The sequence below is a fragment of the Schistocerca serialis genome, chromosome 8 (genome assembly GCF_023864345.2).
Source record: "Schistocerca serialis cubense isolate TAMUIC-IGC-003099 chromosome 8, iqSchSeri2.2, whole genome shotgun sequence".
In the NCBI taxonomy this organism is placed as follows: domain Eukaryota; kingdom Metazoa; phylum Arthropoda; class Insecta; order Orthoptera; family Acrididae; genus Schistocerca; species Schistocerca serialis.
This window is the reverse complement of record NC_064645.1, coordinates 481,623,806-481,643,303: the sequence shown is the minus strand read 5'-3', so window position 1 is coordinate 481,643,303 and position 19,498 is coordinate 481,623,806. Positions and strand designations below refer to the sequence as shown.

At 38.0% G+C, this 19,498-nt stretch overlaps 1 protein-coding gene across 3 annotated transcripts in view; it reads right to left on the bottom strand.

Moving 5' to 3' along the window:
• Positions 1–558: 558 nt before the first annotated feature.
• Positions 559–19,498, bottom strand: part of LOC126417144 (polycomb protein Sfmbt-like) — a 299,440-nt gene continuing 280,500 nt past the window's right edge. For all 3 annotated transcript variants that reach the window (XM_050085040.1, XM_050085042.1, XM_050085041.1), the window contains 2 exons: positions 10,012–10,170; positions 559–2,182 (listed from right to left, as the gene is read on the bottom strand). In XM_050085040.1, coding sequence (XP_049940997.1) covers positions 2,015–2,182; positions 10,012–10,170 — 327 coding nt within the window. In that variant the 3' untranslated portion in view covers positions 559–2,014. The remainder of the gene's footprint in view (positions 2,183–10,011; positions 10,171–19,498) is intronic.

The following is a 19,498-nucleotide window of genomic DNA, read 5'->3' as shown; positions in this document are numbered from 1 at the left end:
CAGTGCAAGGATTGTTGAAAGGCAGTTGTATATTAGGTTGCAGAGTAATGCTCTATGAATTTGAAAGAGTTAACAATATTGTTCTTTGTAGCCGATACTACCTTTATCAGTATAATGTTCAAAGCACTTGTTCAAGCAAGAAATTCCTGATCTGTAGCGGTCTTTTTCTTCACATTAAGATGAGTGTCGAAAGTCAAAAGACACAGAGATATTTAAAAGCATCAAGTCAAATGAATGATTTCAAAGGCTGAAGTAATGCAATAAGGGTTTTGAAAACTAATTCGAAAATATAAATAAATCAATCATTAGAGCTTTAACATTGTTAATCTGCTAGTCCTCAAATGCAGGAAATATTATGTTAATGATTTTCAGGTTCTGTCTGTGTGCAAATGAATAAATACATTTATGTTTTGCCATTTGTGTTTCATCTCAGTTTATTGAAGCATCGTTTGTAGCTCAACACCAACACGTTTTTCCACTTAACGATACTTCAATAAATTGAGGCCAAACATGTATCACAAAAAAAGTATATAGTGCAAAGAAATTAATTAACAAAAGTTTCAATCCAATTTATGTATTTGTTTCTCTCTTTTACACATGCCAGTTTCAAATAAAAAAAGATTATCGATGCCACACCTTCTGACCATGAAATTTTATAAAATATAATTCATATAAAAGGTTTGCTGCAATCAGTACTGGAACATTACGTACACAATCTCTCAGTACCAGATAAATGAATGGGAACACCACTCTCAACTCGTCACACTTAAAAAAAAAAAAACTCTCACAAAGTATCACACTTGGAACATATTGAAAAGGCAAATGCACAAACTGTGCTTCAGGTTGCTATCATTATTATTACAATACAGTTCCTATACTATACAATTACAGTTTAATTTGGTTGTGTTCACACAGCTTAGACTCGATTCAATTCATAAATATTTTTACACGGAACATAACAGCACTGTGCTATAGAATAAAGCAAGATACACCTATGCCATATAAAAAAATACACTCCACAGCTGTTGGTGCATACACTCTTGGTACGTGCAATAATCTATAGGTAAAGAGAAAAAGAGATTCCTTGTTTCAATAAAATATTAAAATCAGACTATTGTGTCACACTTCTTAAAAAAAAAAGTACAGTAAAAACTGTGTGTCAACAGAAATAAAAAAAATCCTTATTAAGGACAATATCTACAGGCAGTCAGATAAGTTGAAGCTGATGGTAATATAAATACAATCAAACACCTCAGCAGACAGCACAATACTCTCTATATCCGAGCCTGCCAGTTCACCGGAAGTGTTGTTCCTGGAAATACTGTTTGGTACTTAGCAGGAATAAGAATCTCAATTTCTACTGGCAAGTACATTTGCACCTACTATAAAATACAGAATGTATACAATTAAACTAACATAGTGAATCTGCAGACTAAAAATATTCTTACAATGGCACATATTTGGTTAAGTAAACACTTTTAAGACTAGTCAGCTCGACATAGGACTGCCTGTACCAGTAAACTATTTAAAATGTATCAATAAATAGAGCATTAACTTTCATACACTGGCCAAGATGCCTTTATTCAAAACACACACACACACTAAATTGTGTGATGCCTTAATTTGCTTGCAACACGTATGAATTTATAAGCATTTCACATACATAGACCCTGTCGTCAAACAACTATGTCGTTAAAAATATATCTATGATATGAGACACAATGTTAACGAACCTGTACAGTCCTTACAATGCAAATTACTTACTTGTACATGTGGTACATGATAATAGAAAATAGTGTGATGTTTTATCATGCAATAGCAATAAAGGTGCTGGCATACTCAGTAATTATCACTAAACTGAACTATTGCTGCTTTTGTTGGTGTTATCAGTAACATCTTGTTATCACTAATACTGTCAAGGCAGTTACAGCACATAAACACAAGCACACACATACACAAACACACTGTTCATTAAATAAAGCTTTTTGACCTTCCAGCTGCATGAAGTTCACTTTCACAAGAGTTTCTTTAGGCTGGCTTTCAAACGTTCTTGTGCTGGGTTTACCTTTATTTTTAGTTGTTGAATCATATCATATATCTTAAGTGAAGGCCCAACTTTCAGTCCAGTTAACTCTATGATTTGATCTTTGGTGAGCGATAAGAGTTTTACGCCATCAATTTTCTGCAAACAAGCAATTTACTTATGAGAGAGAACAGAACAAAATAAAAACAGGAAAATATTTTCATAGACACTGAAAATGAATTCTCCAACACTCATTTTTGCTATGGTTTTGTACAACTATTGAAATAATCATCATCTACAAACAAACTCACTCTAATTGTTAGTCTGGTGTGCACACTGAGATTACATTCTGACCTCTACTTCTGCAGGTTCACAGAACATACAGGGCCAGTTTGAACAAAGTATTACTTTCATAATTGATTATGCATATTTGTTGACAATATGTATTGTAACATTTAACAAGACCATGGGTGTGAGACAACAGGTGTTTCATCAATAACAACATATACTGTAAATGAGATGGAACAGATGATCAAATCTCTAATATCTCATGTGACTCTATAGGCTATGTTATGTAGGAAGGCACCTCCATGCAGAGAGGTGGACTGATAGGGGAATGTGGAAGGGACAAAGTTTGCTTAAGCATGGCAGCAGAGAGCAGGCAAACAAAGCCCATGCCGTCAAATCACACTGCTGGGGGACAACAATCAGGTTTATTTGCCTATGCTACATTATGTTCAAATCTAGGACAAGAATAAATTTTAATACTTCTTTCAATCAATTGTCTATATGAGAGCAATCTTACTTCATGTGTAGACAATGTTGTGTCTGCAGCTCCAAAGCTGTAGTCTGCTTCACATCAGATGGCAAGAACAGCCGATGCAGCTTTGTGAAGATGTCAAACAATTTTTCTCATCAAGACAATTGTCTAATGACAAGGTCATCAAAACCGGTTGCAGTATTTGTCATTTTAGTGTAGTTTGTACTGTATTATTTGTAAAAATGTAATACACAACAAAATTAACTTCAAATACAAACTAAAATCACTATATCTGCTTGATAACTTCCCAGATCCATTTTAAAATGGGTAATTTTATAAGACACATTTGTGGGTGTATTTGTCTTTTAAGTGTAAATCATTGTGCATAAAAAAAATTACTGGTGGCATACACTAATGCAAAAGGCAATCACGTAAACAGTTAGTATTTTGTCATATTTTTCGCTGTCAAAAAACATTATGAGTGTAAACTGAGTCATTCGACATTACAATGAGAGACCACATTTATGATCCATGTAATAAGCAAACAACTAACCATCATCTTGGAATAACTCTAACGAATGCAGCACGATAACATCAAAAACCACCAGAATCCAACAGCTAACACCACCTGTCATTTATAACTATTTTCCTGTACTTGAAAATGGCAGGGTATTACCTGTCAAAATATCAGAGATTTTGACAAATTTATCTAGCAGCATTCTCAAGAGTTACTAGAACATAGTACACACTGCGAAGAGGTTAAATTTTACAACTCCTTGGGGAATATGACGAAAATTATGTCACTCATAACAAGCGGATGCCTGCATTCTTCTTAGGATACAAATTCCCAATCGATAAAGGCTAGGAAGTTCTCTAATACTTGCACAATCAATTCTTTAAGATGAGAGATTGATGCACTGAAGAAAGAAAACCGGAGTCTACGATCCAAACAAAAACCAAGTGAAGAGGTGCAAGGCAAGAGTGATAAATTGTGGATGAAAGTGTCACATAAAGGAAGTTCTTTACCCACAAAAAGGTCAACAAAATTTGCAAAAACAGTTACATTCTCCAATAATGTTCTGCAAAGTGACTGTGATAATGACTGTACTATAAAAGATAATGACCGTGAAAATATCAGTGATTTGGAAACGGAATAACTTTTTGGAAATAATGCCAACAAGAAAAATGGATCACAAAAAAAAAGATTAGTGTACTTTTACTAACAGACAGCCGTGGCAGGAAGCAATCTAATATTTTCTGAGACAAAAATCATGACATAACAGTGACTGGTGCAGTGAAACATGGAGCAGGAATGAGACATGTTGTAGATGCCGATTTTCGAAGGAAAATAACACAAGGTAGTTTGCATAATGGGATCAAATGATGTAACTAAGAATGAAGCAGAGGTTTGTGTGAAAAACGTGCGTAGATTTCTAGATGTGAATAAATCTAGAAACATAACAGTTGCCACAGTTCCTCATAGGCAGGATTTGATTTACAGCTCGTTTGTAAACAAAGTAGTTTGGGAGACAAGCATTAAAATAAAGAAACTGCTCACAATACAATGAATGCAAAGTACTAGATATAAGTAAGCTGCATCAAAACCTGTACACGAAACATGGAATGCACTTTAAATATGAAGGAAAACTGTTTCTGTGTGATCATATCAATGACATAATTGCAGATCAACTTTCAAGAAATAAAACTGTCTATCTGCTTCCCATACATCCTGCCGACAACAGTGACAAAAAGTAACACGAGAAAGAAAGAAGAAACAGTTATTTCAAAACCCTCAGATATTTTTTCAATTTAAAGTATGCAGTTTCAGCAAATAAAACAATGACAGTTTTCCTCTATTCTCTTAGAGGATTCACAAAGAATAAAAGATGCTATTATATTATGTTTTAGTGAACACTGTATGGGAGATGTTGATATGTTGCAGTTGAGTGGTTACTGTATACATTACTCTCGATCTATACTGGAGAAAGGTGGTGTTGTAATTTACGTAAAACATACATCTTACAGAGCATTAGATTTAAAGAGTCACTGTAAATAACAAGACACTGATATATGTGGAGCAGAGATGGAGCCTACTACACATGACTTGCCAGTTGTGGTGGTAGCACTCTACAAAGCTCCTATACAGAGAACATGAAAGTGTTCCGGTGGCAGCTAGAGTCAGTTTTATCTCAACTGTGTTCAAAGTTCAACAATTTAATAAATGAAGCAATTTTAATATCAATTTTGTAAATGACAGCAACAGTAAAGTAGATTTAGAACATTTAGTAGTGTCTTTTAACCTGACGACATAAGTAGATTTTCGAAGGAAGTGGCTTATAAGGCAATTGTTTGACTAATTCTTGATAACTGTTCATCAGCATGTGATCCTTATCAGTTTGGACTGATAGAAGAGACAGAGAAGAACCGACAAAGAACAATGTGTTTCGTCATGGGATTATTTAGTTGACATGAGGGCGTTACCGAGATGCTCAGCAAACTTCATTGGCAAATGTTACAAGAGAGACATTGTGCATCACAGAGAAATTTACTACCGAAATTTTGAGATATCACTTTCCAGGATGAGTCGGACAACATATTACATCCCCCCATATACATCTCTTTTAATGACAGCCACGACGAGAAAATTTGAGAAATTGGATCCAGTACAGAAAATAACCAACAATTATTCTTCCCGTGTGCCATTCGAGAGTGGAAAAGGGTAGGAGGGATCAGTTAGTGGTATCAGAAGTACCCTCTGTCACACACCATTAGGTAGCTTGCAGGTTGTGAATTACATGTAGACGAGCGGAAATATGCATGATGATGTTAAAATGTTCATTTGTTTGTTTCTGAAACATGAAATTGTCTGAAGAATAAGAGTTACCGAATTCAGCTGTTCGAGACGTCCAATGACATTTTTCCACCTTAAATTTTCATTTGGAACATTCTGTCTTCATTTATGATTCCTGTTCATACACCAACTTTCTAACCAGAGTAATACTAACAGTTTTGTTATCTGCAAGAAGTACCTAATCTGCTCAATTTATGGTAAGTGGAAGGTCAGGGATTCTGTTACACATCCTCTCAAAGTCACTAAAGTTACAATAACTTGAATTATTTGACACCTTGGATGTACAATAAAACAATCAAGGCAGTGAAAAAGTTTGTATGAGTGACGCCTCACATCAGCAATAAAAACCAAACACACAGAAAGATTATCAGGATGGGCACAATAGAATATTCTAACAATGGCAAACAAATCTGAAGAGCTGGTCTGCCTCAGAGTTGAGTAAAACGAAGCGGAAGAAAAATGTGAAAAGTAATGTCAGGGCTATGAAACAGAGTCAAAGAATGGAATGGGTTTTTTATTACATAAATACTTAGGCACTTGTAGGCGAACCGAGTTTGTAACTGACAGAAATTCATATTGGCATGTCGAATAACTGGATCTTCTGCTAGTTGTTTGTTTGTTCTCGCTTAAATGGAGACCATAGAAAATTAGTAACAATTATTGTACAGTGAAGGCCTCCCAGAGTCTGTAACAAAAGAATTCCAAAAACAGTAACTTGGAGACTTACTGAACCAAGCATAAGGGAAATATTTAGGGAGGTGCTGCAAGATGTCGTCAAGATGAGAAGAACACACAGTAGGTGAAGGACAGGACACTTTGAAGAAAGTTGTGGCAAGTCCAGCCAGTGTATATGGAGAAGACAGTGAGATATGAAAACCTAAAGAAACATCCTGGAGACATCTGAACTGAAGTGACTGCAGTGGTACGGCTATATGAAGAGGATGGATCCTGACAGAACTCCCTTGGGATTTCTCGGCCCAAAATATAGCATGGTGAAGGAAAGGGATCTCTGGAGAAAAGTAAGAAGCAGATTATCAAGAATTTCAGAAACCTGGATGCCCATTGGCATCAGATAAACAAAAAACAGCTATGGAAGAACAAGAGAAGTTGCAGGAGGTTTATCTATAAATGCATTTGGCTTGCTACAGAAGTCATGTAATGATGATTTGAATACTGATAAAAATATTCATAATTCTATTAATTTTAGTGAAATGACCTGTAATCTCTGTATTTGCTCAATGTCTTTTAGTGCATGTTGAGAACGACCATTTGCTTCTGGTAATTGCCAATTTCTTCCATCAACTTTGTTTTCTGGTCAAGATGTCTTAGTGCTTTTTAATATAATGTATTGTTTTGTATATTTTTTAAATGTGTTGTAGCTATGATGGCCAGTCAGAGCCTAAGGCCACTTATATGTATAGGGGGCAGTGTGCCTAATACATTTTCCTACTTTACACTGTTATCTGGCAGAGGTTTTAAGTTACTATCGTAGATACGTTGTGCTGCAACTACTATTTATAAGAGCTGTAGGTAGAGGTCATAAATGGAAAGACAACTTGTATATATGCACTGGGACCTTGCACACGCCGTCGAGTTGGATGTCTCAGCCGGGGTTTGCCCACTTGCTTGTGTTACTGAAAACTTCTATCCAGTGGCTGGCCTCTACATCAAGAAACTGGAAAGTTCAATGCAGCGCCGCTTCTCCATCATCCCATGGTGCCACCATCAGCTGATTATTAAGTAAACCTAATCACTGTACCCATTCTTCAGTCCTTTTTAAGCTATGTCATTTTTGTGTAAACATTTATATTCTTGATTGGCATGTGACATAATGTCTAATGGTGTATCATTTCTTTACAATTTATGTTTGGTTTAACGTGTGTTATAGACACAAGCGCCCTCAATGTGCTTAGTCTTCATATGCTTTTAGACAAACTAATGCTCAATGCTTCTTATACAAGCGAAATCTTTTATAGTCAAATTATCTATCTGCTGGTGCTAATCATCTTATGTCTTGTGGTTTTATAATACTTTATTTACGACATGAAGTTTATTTGGTCACCATATTTTCACATTTGTTATGTTTCTTTTAACTGCTTGACAGTACTATTAGAGAATTTTAACAAAGCTCTGTTTATAACCTGTTTATTACTTTACACGCTGTTAATTGTGATCCAACCCTGGTAATCACTAAATTTTTATTCTAAAACCATTTTTTGTACAACTCTAGCTTCTAGAATTTGCTTGACGATTGCTTTCTGATGTAATCTTAATTGCTTCTGAGGATAGCAAATTAATCTGTCAAAACTAGCCAAGAAATCAATTTTATTAAAAAAAAATTGTGCACCTGACGACTGATTATTTCTATTTTTAAAATGTGCCTCGCAGCTGCTGATTGACAGCAATGAGTAAAATTTTAATATCAGAATTCCCATCAACTATGTTTAATTCACTCCCACATACAGGAAAATACTGATACATTGAATGATGTAATAAATGGTACAAACAAATGGTACAAACACAAATACAGAGATAGTGCCTGACAGTGAAATAATTCATAAGTCCCATTAACATTAGAGTAGCGTTGGGGCCTGGCGTGCTGGCTTATATTCAGCTACTTTGCATTACACATGCTCACTGCATAGGGTTACAACATAATCGTCATCTTAATTCCAAGCGTTACGCCTCTTTAAATTGTTATGGTCTCATCGAGAAGTAGTTCTCCTGCCATCTTTTCACTGTTCAACCTAGTGATCTTACTCCGTCAGAGTGGTAGGGTACAATGGATTCTGGTGTTCTCTTGGACCTCATTTGTCATAGATGTTTTCTGCAGTTGTTTTTATAATACTGGATATAATGTTGATATGTTTCATTTTAAGTTCCTTCAACACATCTTCATTCCTTTTGTGATACCATTTGGTGTAACAAGCTGTTCATCTCAAGAAACTCATTTCACAGGTTGTTAACTTTTCACGTATTTTGCCTTCATTGTCCAGGCTTCACTGTCATAGCACAGTGTAGGTCTTGTCAAGAATTAATAAAGATGTATTATGTTGTGCTTTTTGACTAGGGAAGGTTTCATTACGTTATTAATGACTCCCATAGTTTTTGTATACCTGGTCTCTATCTTCCAGAAAGGATAGTTTATAACCTAAATGTTTCTGTTTCTAGAATTTTATTTTTTAAACAGATTTTACTTTGTACTGGGTATTTCCTGCAGTAGGACATAATGTGTTTTTTTGGCATTTATGTCCATGTTGTATTTCTCTGACATAATTTGCCAATTGCGTACATAAGGCTGCAGGTCATCCTCTGAAGATGCTACAAGACCTGAATTATCTGCAAAAAGTAAAGCACCTAGATTTGTGTTTCGGGAAGTCTCGAGGCATGTGTCCACTCTTGGATGATTTTATTCATATAACAAATAGGAATGGTGAAAGGCCACATCCCCGCCTTATTCCTGCATGCATTCTGGCCCAATCTCTTAATTTATCCTCTTTCTTGCCATTGATTAAATTTTTTTGCATGTATTTTCGATAGGTCACTGGGGAACATGATCATCTGCCAGAATCTGTAATAGTTTGCTTCTACTGACTTTATCAAAAGCTTTTTTGAAGCTGATGAAGGCAATGTATGTTTCTAAATGAATTTTCTATGTTTTTTTTCCATTAGTAATTTCAATGAAAAATAACAATCACAGCACAATCTTTCTTTTTGAAAGCCATTCTGCTCATCACTCATGATGGGTTTCTAGTGTGTGTACAATTTATGTTTGATGGTGATGGCAAAAATTTTATGTGGCTAACGCAATACGCTTATTCCTCTGCAGTTATCACAGTTCTTCAGAATTTCGTTTTTTGAAGATACTTCACTAAACTCTTATTATTAAAATGAGTATGAACACTCTTGCTCCCAAGTTTTACAAATGCATACAATTCCACTAACACACTCAAAAAACCTCTCCTTCTTCCCTCTCAAGTTGTGTTCTTGTTTCAAATGCTTGGTTCAAAATGGTTCAAATGGCTCTGAGCACTATGGGACTTAACTTCTGAGGTCATCAGTCCCCTAGAACTTAGAACTACTTAAACCTAACTAACCTAAGTACATCACACACATCCATGCCTGAGGCAAGATTCAAACCTATGAACGTAGTGGTTGCGCGGTTCCAGACTGTAACACCTAGAACCGCTCGGCCACCCCAGCCGGCCAAATGCTTGGGCTACTACCTTTTTTTTATAAAGTTTAACTGAGTATATCAGAACTTGTACAACTACGTAAGGCTTATCAACTGGTTTTATGTATCTAATGAAAGATTTATCAAGATGCACAAATAAATCATTTAGCTCAATACGACTAATTTTTTCCCATGAAACCTACCTGTTTACTGAAACTTTCACAGTATGCTGCACAATCATTAACCCTAAGGAACTGTGCAACATCGCACACATCCCACTGAGCAGGTGCCAGCTCACCAGGCTCGGAGGGACTATTTGCATCAACCAACCGTGGAATAAGTTTTGTGCTTGAACTTGTAGTCTGAAAACAAAGTCAATTACAATTAATTCCTAAATCAACAAATTAATAAATACTGATGTTAACACTACAAATAATCTGGGTACTATGCAGTAGGCAATGGGAAATAGAGCACAAAAACTGAATACATAAGAATATCTTCAAACGAATCAAACAAGTCCAAAGGAGGTGGGAGTAATAGATGGGAATAACAGACACACAATTTCAATCTAAAGGACGTACTATATTTCCCCAGTATAGAATAACCTCCCTTTTATTATAAGGTGCCTTGAGCAAATTTTAACATATTCTAAATAATCAAAATTACAAACTGTTTCACTGAAATAAAGCACCTGCCTAAAAAGCTAACATTGCACATATTCTATACTGATACCATTGATTGATTTCTGCATTTTTACAGTACAAGGAGAAATAATAAAACAAAAAGAGATGGTTTACATTAATTTTTATCTTCACTTTCTTTTTTTTTTACTCTCTACTGCAGTCATCCGCGGTATCATTATTTTTAACCACCACCACCCCCATTTCCTTCCTTTGTAAACCAACTGACATTTCTTTCTACCTGACACTCCTGAGTCATCATAGCATTAGTAATGCAGCATTTTTTGAATCCTTTCTCAACAGAGTCATTCCAAATTCTGCCCCAGGCAGTAAGGATATGCTGGCCCATTGAGTGTATTAAGGGTTTCTTCAAACTTCCCCCTCTGGAGTGAGGACATGGTTTCCTTGTACGAGAAACCCACTGTAAAGCTCACAGTAAGTCATAAAAAAAGGTCTACTTCCAACAACATCCATTACCTGAAGTTGTAGGGTTGTGCTAATAGGAATTATCATTAGCTCTGTTGTTTTTTCTATCACACCCTTATTCCCAGGTGCAGTGTCCTCTGAAAGAATCCAGCACCAACATTTTCCTTCTGTCAAGCAGAGGCAACTGGTATTCTGTTACAAACACTGAGATATACCCGAATCTTACATGGTCTGTATTTTATGGCAATAGTGCTGCCGACAACCCTGTGGCTGCAATACATGGCAATTCTGCAATATGGCTGGGCAGTTCTGCTAATGTTGCAAGCTGTTCCAGGTGGTTGCAGAGGAGATGCTGGTGTCTCCACCAAGGGTGGAGGATATATCATATTGCAGGGCAATCTGTCTCTCTGCCCTTGCCTGTAGCCTCCCTAGCCTCCCCCCCGCTCTCACCTAATGTTTCCTATGTCTCTCACCGACAGCACTGCATTCACATAATATCGTTTCCACTTTGTTTGGAAATTTGCGCATCACCTGTTTTGTTAGTCATTTGTTATTGATAACTTCTTGTGTTCAGCAATGTAAAAGAGGACAATGAGAAAACAATAATATAAATTTCGTAAATGTGATTCATCTATGACCAAAGATTTGGGAAGTTGAAAGTAATACATACAAAGATCGCAATATCAAAAAGTAAAGTTGGTAAGTAGTTGCCAATGAGCTTGAAATCACACTTGATGAACCATACAAAAAATTCTGAAGCCCCGAACCTATGCCAAATGCAAGGCAAAAAAGTTGCATATGAAGAGTGTGCCTCTACTTCCACATGTTTTGCATTTGGTACAATGAGTCTCTTACTACCTTCAGACAAGTCTGAAGCAGGAACTGATAGTTTAAAAAGTAATGTGTACTGGTGAACAAAAATAAAATGAAAATAAAAAATTGTATTCTTACTTCAGACTTGCCTTAATGAAATTCTTCAGTCCTGCCAAAACATTGTATACATCTGGTACCAAGAGGCTCACTGATGAACAGTTCACTTTAAAGAGGTACATTAAACTTCTGTACAAATGACGAATGGACCAGTAGCTAAAAACTGAAAAGTGAGTGCAACATACACACTCTCATATTTGTATCAGTTTTAGCAATTCTCATAAAAATTGTTTGTACAAGATATTCAAAACTGTGTTCCAACAGTCTGGAAAAAGTGAGTACCCAGCAACAATTCACAAGACAAATTTTCTGAAACTTTCTGCTTATTTAAAAAAAGAATGCACCTACAAAAGACTGATTTCTCCTGGTATTTCTAATGTTACCCCTTGCGTGATGTAAAAGTAGGAGTGCAGCACTCACTTGTAGTAGGTTTGTTTGTCCATGTTGTCTTGTAAATGTATAGTCCCAAACACTGCTGGGCTACAGCAGCCAGTAATGTTGTCACACATGTGGCTGCAATACATATGGCCACAATGTTGCCGGACAACATTGCCTGCAATATGCAACTTTTATGGCGTATGTAAATGTATCTTTATAGCCCAGTAATTCGACTGTGGCACATCACTGTATCAATTTGTCCATTATGGTGCACGAGAATGTTGAAATCCTAAGAGTCAGCTTCATAATTCTGGATCTCTATGTTGAAAGAAGCAGTCATAATTCATTTGGTGAAGAATTTAATTAACAAAGATAGTGATTTCAACCTAGAAAAATTATGAAACCCAGCACTTTCTTTAATAAACTGTCGAAGACGTTGCTACAAAGCATCTAATAATTACACACCAATATCCCACCATGGGTTGCCTGTGTAGAGACAGATTCAATTCATGCGCACTCTTCGTGATCATCAGTTTACTCACTTTGAAGATGGCCAGAAGATATACTGCTAAAATATCAGAAAAGAAGAAATCAAGTTTATGCGGCTGAATGGGTGAAATTTAAGGGATGAACTTGCAACAAATCTAGCATCAGGCCGTCAGTCATTCATTCCTTTTTTTGGAATCTACAGATAAGTTCCAGGAGCCAGTTTTTCTTTTGGTGTCTTTCCCCTGCAAAGAATCACATATGTGGGGAGCTTCTTTTCATCTGATAGTACATCCAGCATTACTGTTATTCTGGCATTTTCACTGCCGGAACTTCTTATAGGGACACTTTTAATGCCCTTCACATCAACATCATTTGACAGCACAGTAAAATAATAATAATAATAATAATAATAATAATAATAACAACAATAATAATAATTAACCCCGTGGAGGCCCGGAAAAAGAATAGGCCTTCGGTATGTTCTTCCAGTCGTAAAAGGCGATGAAAAGAACAAACCACTAATAGGGCTAACCCCCCTTTTAGTGTGACTAGTTGGTTCAGGACAGAACTAATGAAGCCTCGGACAAGCGCTGTCATGGTCAGGGACGTCGCTTGAACCCTATGCCCGTCCACAATGGTAACAACACTGCTAGCCACACGGAAAATGATTTAAGCCCAAATAGAGGTGTTTTGCAGGATATGCTTCCTGCAACCACTCTAGAAGGAAAACAAAGGCAGAGAATGAGATGGTCAGATGAAGTTAACCGACACCTCATGTTCTGTTATTACCAAGCAACAAACTTAGGAACCAACACAACTGGATACAGATCACAAGTATACACAAAATTTATTACCAGATACTCAGAATTAAAATTTTTAACAGAACAACGACTAGCTGATCAGATCTGTGTAATAATCAAAAATAACAGGATACCCCAGTCAGAATTAGAAAACATCAAACAACAAGCATAACAAAATACTGGAACAAAATGATGTGCAATCAGAAGAAGAAGAAAATACAGTAATGGACTCAAACATCCCAGCATAGTCAAGGGAAAACACACTAAACAAGACGATTACATATTGGATAACCACAGCGACTGCATAGAAGCGATGGAAAAAACAGATGCCTATAAATACCTAGGATACAGACAAAAGATAGGAATAGATAATACAAATATTAAAGAACTACTAAAAGAAAAATATAGACAAAGACTAACAAAAATACTGAAAACAGAATTGACAGCAAGAAACAAGACAAAAGCTATAAATACTTATGCTATACCAATATTGACCTACTCATTTGGAGTAGTGAAATGGAGTAACACAGACCTAGGAGCCCTCAATACACTTACACGTTCACAGTGCCACAAATATAGAATACATCACATACATTCAGCAACAGAAAGATTCACATTACGCAGAAAGGAAGGAGGAAGGGGATTTATCGACGTAAAAAACCTACATTATGGACAGGTAGACGATTTAAGAAAATTCTTTATAGAATAAGCAGAAACTAGCAAAATACACAAAGCAATCACTCATATAAATACATCGGCTGCACCACTGCAATTTCATAACCACTTCTACAACCCTTTAGATCACATAACATTAACAGACACGAAGAAAGTAAATTGGAGAAAGAAAACACTACATGGCAAGCACCCGTATCATCTAACACAGCCACACATCGATCAAGACGCATCCAACACATGGCTAAGAAAAGGCAATATATACAGTGAGACGGAGGGATTCATGATTGCAACACAGGACCAAACAATAAACACCAGATATTACAGCAAGTATATTATTAAAGATCCCAATACCACAACAGATAAATGCAGACTTTGCAAACAACAAATAGAAACAGTAGATCACATAACAAGCAGATGTACAATACCAGCAAATACAGAATACCCCAGACGACATGACAATGTAGCAAAAATAATACATCAACAACTTGCCATACAACATAAACTAATAAAACAACACGTTCCCACATACAAGTATGCACCACAAAATGTACTGGAGAATGATGAATACAAATTATACTGGAACAGAACCATTATAACAGATAAAACACCATCACATAACAACCCTGACATCATACTCACCAATAAAAAGAAGAAATTAACACAACTAATCGAAATATCCATACCCAATACAACAAATATACAGAAGAAAACAGGAGAAAAAAATTGAAAAATACATCCAACTGGCTGAGGAAGTCAAGGACATGTGGCATCAGGATAAAGTTGACATTATACCAATTATACTATCAACTACAGGAGTCATACCACACAATATCCACCAGTACATTAACACAATACAGCTACATCCAAACTTGTATATACAACTACAGAAATCTGTAATTATTGATACATGTTCAATTACCCAAAAGTTCCTAAATGCAATGTAACATGTACCATACAGTTAAAAGGAAGTCACGCTTGATCAAGGTCCGTGTCACTTTCCATTTTTAACCAGACCTAAGGTCTGAGAAAGGAAAGAAGATGATGATGATAATAATAATAATAATAATAATTGCAACCAGCTTTTTGTCATATGCCATGGAAATTCACTGAGCTAGTGGTGTTCTGCTTTACAACACAAGCCCAGCCCTCTTCATCATCCTCATACGCCACCCAGTACTTGCTTTGAATTCTGCAATGTATGCAGTTGGAAAATTAACTTAAAAGTTAATGTCACATTGTCTGTGTGAACAAATTGTTGCTGTGAACTCTTATATCCATGTTTCTTAATAGAGTCATGGTTGTAATTGGCATCGATAATCAATTGCTGCAATTTACAGTTCTTACAGCACTGATAACATAAGCAAGCTCAATGACAACAATCGCCTCTCAGCATCATCTCTGCTCCCCACAGATGAATTGCAAGAAATTGTACAGCTTTGTATCAACACTGTAACCTTGAAACTCAACACTGCTGTAAACAGTAGCAGCATTAGTGACATTGTAAAAGCTCACGTTTCACTTGTTATGTTGCATTTCAAGTGTTCTGTGTGAACATATTTCTGTTAGCAATAATTTACCACTAATCTATAGTATCGGTGCTACTATCAGTCACAACAATATGTTTCTAATACTCACAATGAGAAGTGAAATGAGGCAAAGTATTTCCATACTTTTGCAGCAATGAAATTTACAGTGACCTGCATAGATTCCACTCCTGCGATTCAGGTGCCTAGTTGTACTGTGCACCACAAAAGTCTGAAGATGCTAGCACTGGCAGAGCCTCTCTGCAGTACACACTACCGGACTGCCGACGGCTTACAGAGTTGGGCCTGGCCAGCCTTGCTCTCAGTCATATGCTGACATTCTGCCTATGTTCATTGGATCAGCAGTGAATCCACTCCGTGTCTTCTTGTACAAGTACTCTACAGATAATAAAATGTTTTGTCTATTATTTTCTGTGTGTTCTTGTTGTTAGAACACATTGGTGACAAGTAGGGTTGTTATCCCACGTGTTTCGTTGTGCAGTTGGTTTTCATATTTTGTTGTGATGTGGAGCCTATGCTTCAAATGTTGGCACATCAACACATGGAACTTCTTACAGTCGTGCAACAGTCTGTGCCATCACTGGTGCCCCCCCCCTTCCCCCCTTCCCCCCCCCCCCCCCCCCCCCATCATCCCACTCCATCTCCTGCTATGTTTCCTCCTTCGTTCCCACTTTCTGATGAGGTAACAGAAGACTGAGAAGTGTACAATGACCACCTACTGCACCATTTTTATGCCTTCCATGCCAAAGATGTGGACATATGTTTTTGTCATGGATTTCTCCCACCTTGTATCGGGTGTTGCAGCAGTTGGCCCCATCGCACAAACCTTTCTTGTTGTCATTTGACAATTCATACTCATTGCTGCCTTCCTATCATCACCACCTCAAGCATGTCATGGCCGCTAGGGTTGAGTTCTACCAATGTGAGAAGCAGTCTCATCAGTCTTAATCGTGCCTAGGCCACTGACCCTCCTCAGTCTTAATCCTAAGTGCCATTTTTGTCACGGGCAAGTCAAAATAGTTGTATGTGGACTTTGCAGTTCACATCGTTATCGTCCGTTCTGCTCCAGATAAGGAAGTCCCACAATGGGCCCTCGAATTGAAAAATCCTTCCCTCAAAGAGGTTTTGTCCATTACCCACTTGTACGAGGTTTCACACACCACTGATCACCAGCTGGAAGCCGGGTGTGACATTGTGGCAGTACAGTGTGATCTGACTGCATCCACTGTATCCAGGGATGCTGACATTGCTCATAGCATACGAGGGTTGTTTCAAAAGTAAGGTTCCCAACTCTGTACCCTTATCGTGCATGGTGCAATGCGAAATCTGGCAACACCACTGTGTTTGCGAGATCTTTGCCAGATCCCCCATCTCGAGTCCAACAACCAGCGTGGCTCTGCAACAGTCAGTACTGGCCTGACAGCCATAAGCGATGGAGCCCGTCATCCCTGTCACCGCCAGGTGTGAAATTCGTGTGGTCATCTGATTTTTGCACCCAAGAAAGTTACCACCTGTAGAAATTCATCGGCAGTTGAGTGAAGTGTATGGGGAAACGTGTATAAACATTCAACACGTCTGCAAATGGTGTAGGGAGTTTGCCAACGGCCGTACGGACATCCACGACGAACAACGAAGCGGGAGGCCGTCGATCTCCGACGAAATTGTGGTGAAAGTTTAGCAAATCTTGCTCGAAGATCGGCGAATCACCATCCGGCAACTGGCTGCTCAAATTCCTGAGGCTTCTGAAGCTCCAATTGACAGGATATTGAATGAAAAGCTACGCTACCACAAGGCGTGCGCGTGCTGGGTGCTGCACATGCTTTCAGGAGGACTGTGCTTGAGAAGTTTTGGAGTGAATGCGACGAGAATAAGTGAGACTTCCTCGATTCCACTGTTATGGGGGATGAATTGTGGTGCCATTACGTTACTCTGGAAACAAAACAACAATTGCGCCAATGGAAACACACCAGATCACCACCACCAAAGAAGTTTAAGCAGCAGCTGTCAGCAAGAAAAATCATGGTATCGGTGTTTTGGAACCGTTGTAGTGTACTGCTCATTGATTTTATGCCTAGAGGGACCACCATAAACTCAAGAGGTTACTGCGAGACCTTGAAAAAGCTAAGACGGGCAATCCAAAATCGTCGTAGGGGAAAACTCAGCAAAGGCGTAAGGCTGCACCACGACAATGCCTGTCCACATGTGTTGCAACAAGTGAAGGAGTTAATCGACAAATTTGGTTTGGTGTCATTGACCACCCACCTTACAGCCCCGATTTGGCACCCAGCGATTTCCATCTGTTTCCGAAATTGAAGGAGCACCTAGGTGGTCTACAGTTCCAGACAGAGAAGTTTCCAAGTTTCTCAACGGGTTGGCAGCAGACTTCTTTGAGGTGGGAATGCAAAAGTGGATTACTTGACAGAAAAAATGCATAGAAAAAAATGGGGACTATGTGGAAAAATAGCTTAAAGATCAATGTTTCCAAGGGTGTAATCGTATTTTCAAATAAAAAATTCTTCGTGTCTTAAAAAAAAGAAAAAAAAGGTAGTAACCTTATTTTTGAAACAACCCTCGTATAAACAGCCTTCCAGCCCCTGCTCACTGTGGCTATCGTGCACGTCTTGCTACTCTGAACGTGGTAGATCAGGATGTCCTCTGCATTGAGCCACCTGTCAGAAGTGTTGAGGAGGAGGGGGGAGAAAGGGCCACTCAACTGCACAATCACAGCATATTAGAACATGGATATGGATATTCAGAAAACATCAAAGTCATGGCTGGTTCCTGATAGGGATTCCAACAAGCTTTTTATCAAGATTTTGGTTCTCTCAAGACATGACTGGTGTGGCAGTTTCTCTGCTTCATGCTCAAACATATTCAAGCCTTGGCTCTCCCCACTGTTGCCAGTACACAGATACCTAAGGGGATATGGTAAACAGTAAATTCCATTGCTTTGGCTATTCATGGCTGACCTTATTACCTATAGATCAGTGACTTGGTCTATTACTTTTACTGCCATCCCTCCCCAAATTTGCAAAACTATCTAGAACAGATCATGTCCACTGTTCCATACTACCTGGAAGACACTGCTGTTACAGGACATACTACAAGCAACCACCTGCACAATCTCAGCACTCTTTGTCAAAAACTCCAGGCCATGGGTCTGTGTTGCAATTTGCTGAAGTCTAAATTTTCCCAATCATCTCTCGAGTATCTGTGCCACAACACTTTACTACAGGTAGTCTAACCCCTGTTGAATCAGAGCATTAAAGACCTGCTGTGTCCTTTGTCACTGTAAGAACTGCTGGCTTTCCCATTACACACCCTCTCTATCTCTGTGTACACTAGTGTGCTTCCATCGTGTAGTTTCTGGCGTGTGACCAGGGCTTCGCCACATCGAAGGACAGCCTCAGGTCAACACCAGAATGTCTTCACTTCTTCTTCATTAACATACTAGAAGTACCAGAGAACCAATTGAATAAATGCCTTGCAGTACGACATGGGAGAATCCTCGCCCATCAGAGTGCGGACGACTCGGAGCACCCACTGGCTTTTGCATCGAAAATTCGCAGTCCAGCACAGGTCCACTACTCTCGGGTTGAGAAAGAGGTGGTCATTAAATTTCATATTTTCTTGTATGGTACTAAATTCCAATTCATTACGGACCATACACCGTTAGTTTTGTTATTTAGTCCACCCACCTGGGTCCTGGATAAGGCGTCCCACAGGCTGCAGCTGTGGACCTTGTTCATTTTCGCTGTAGACCTGGTT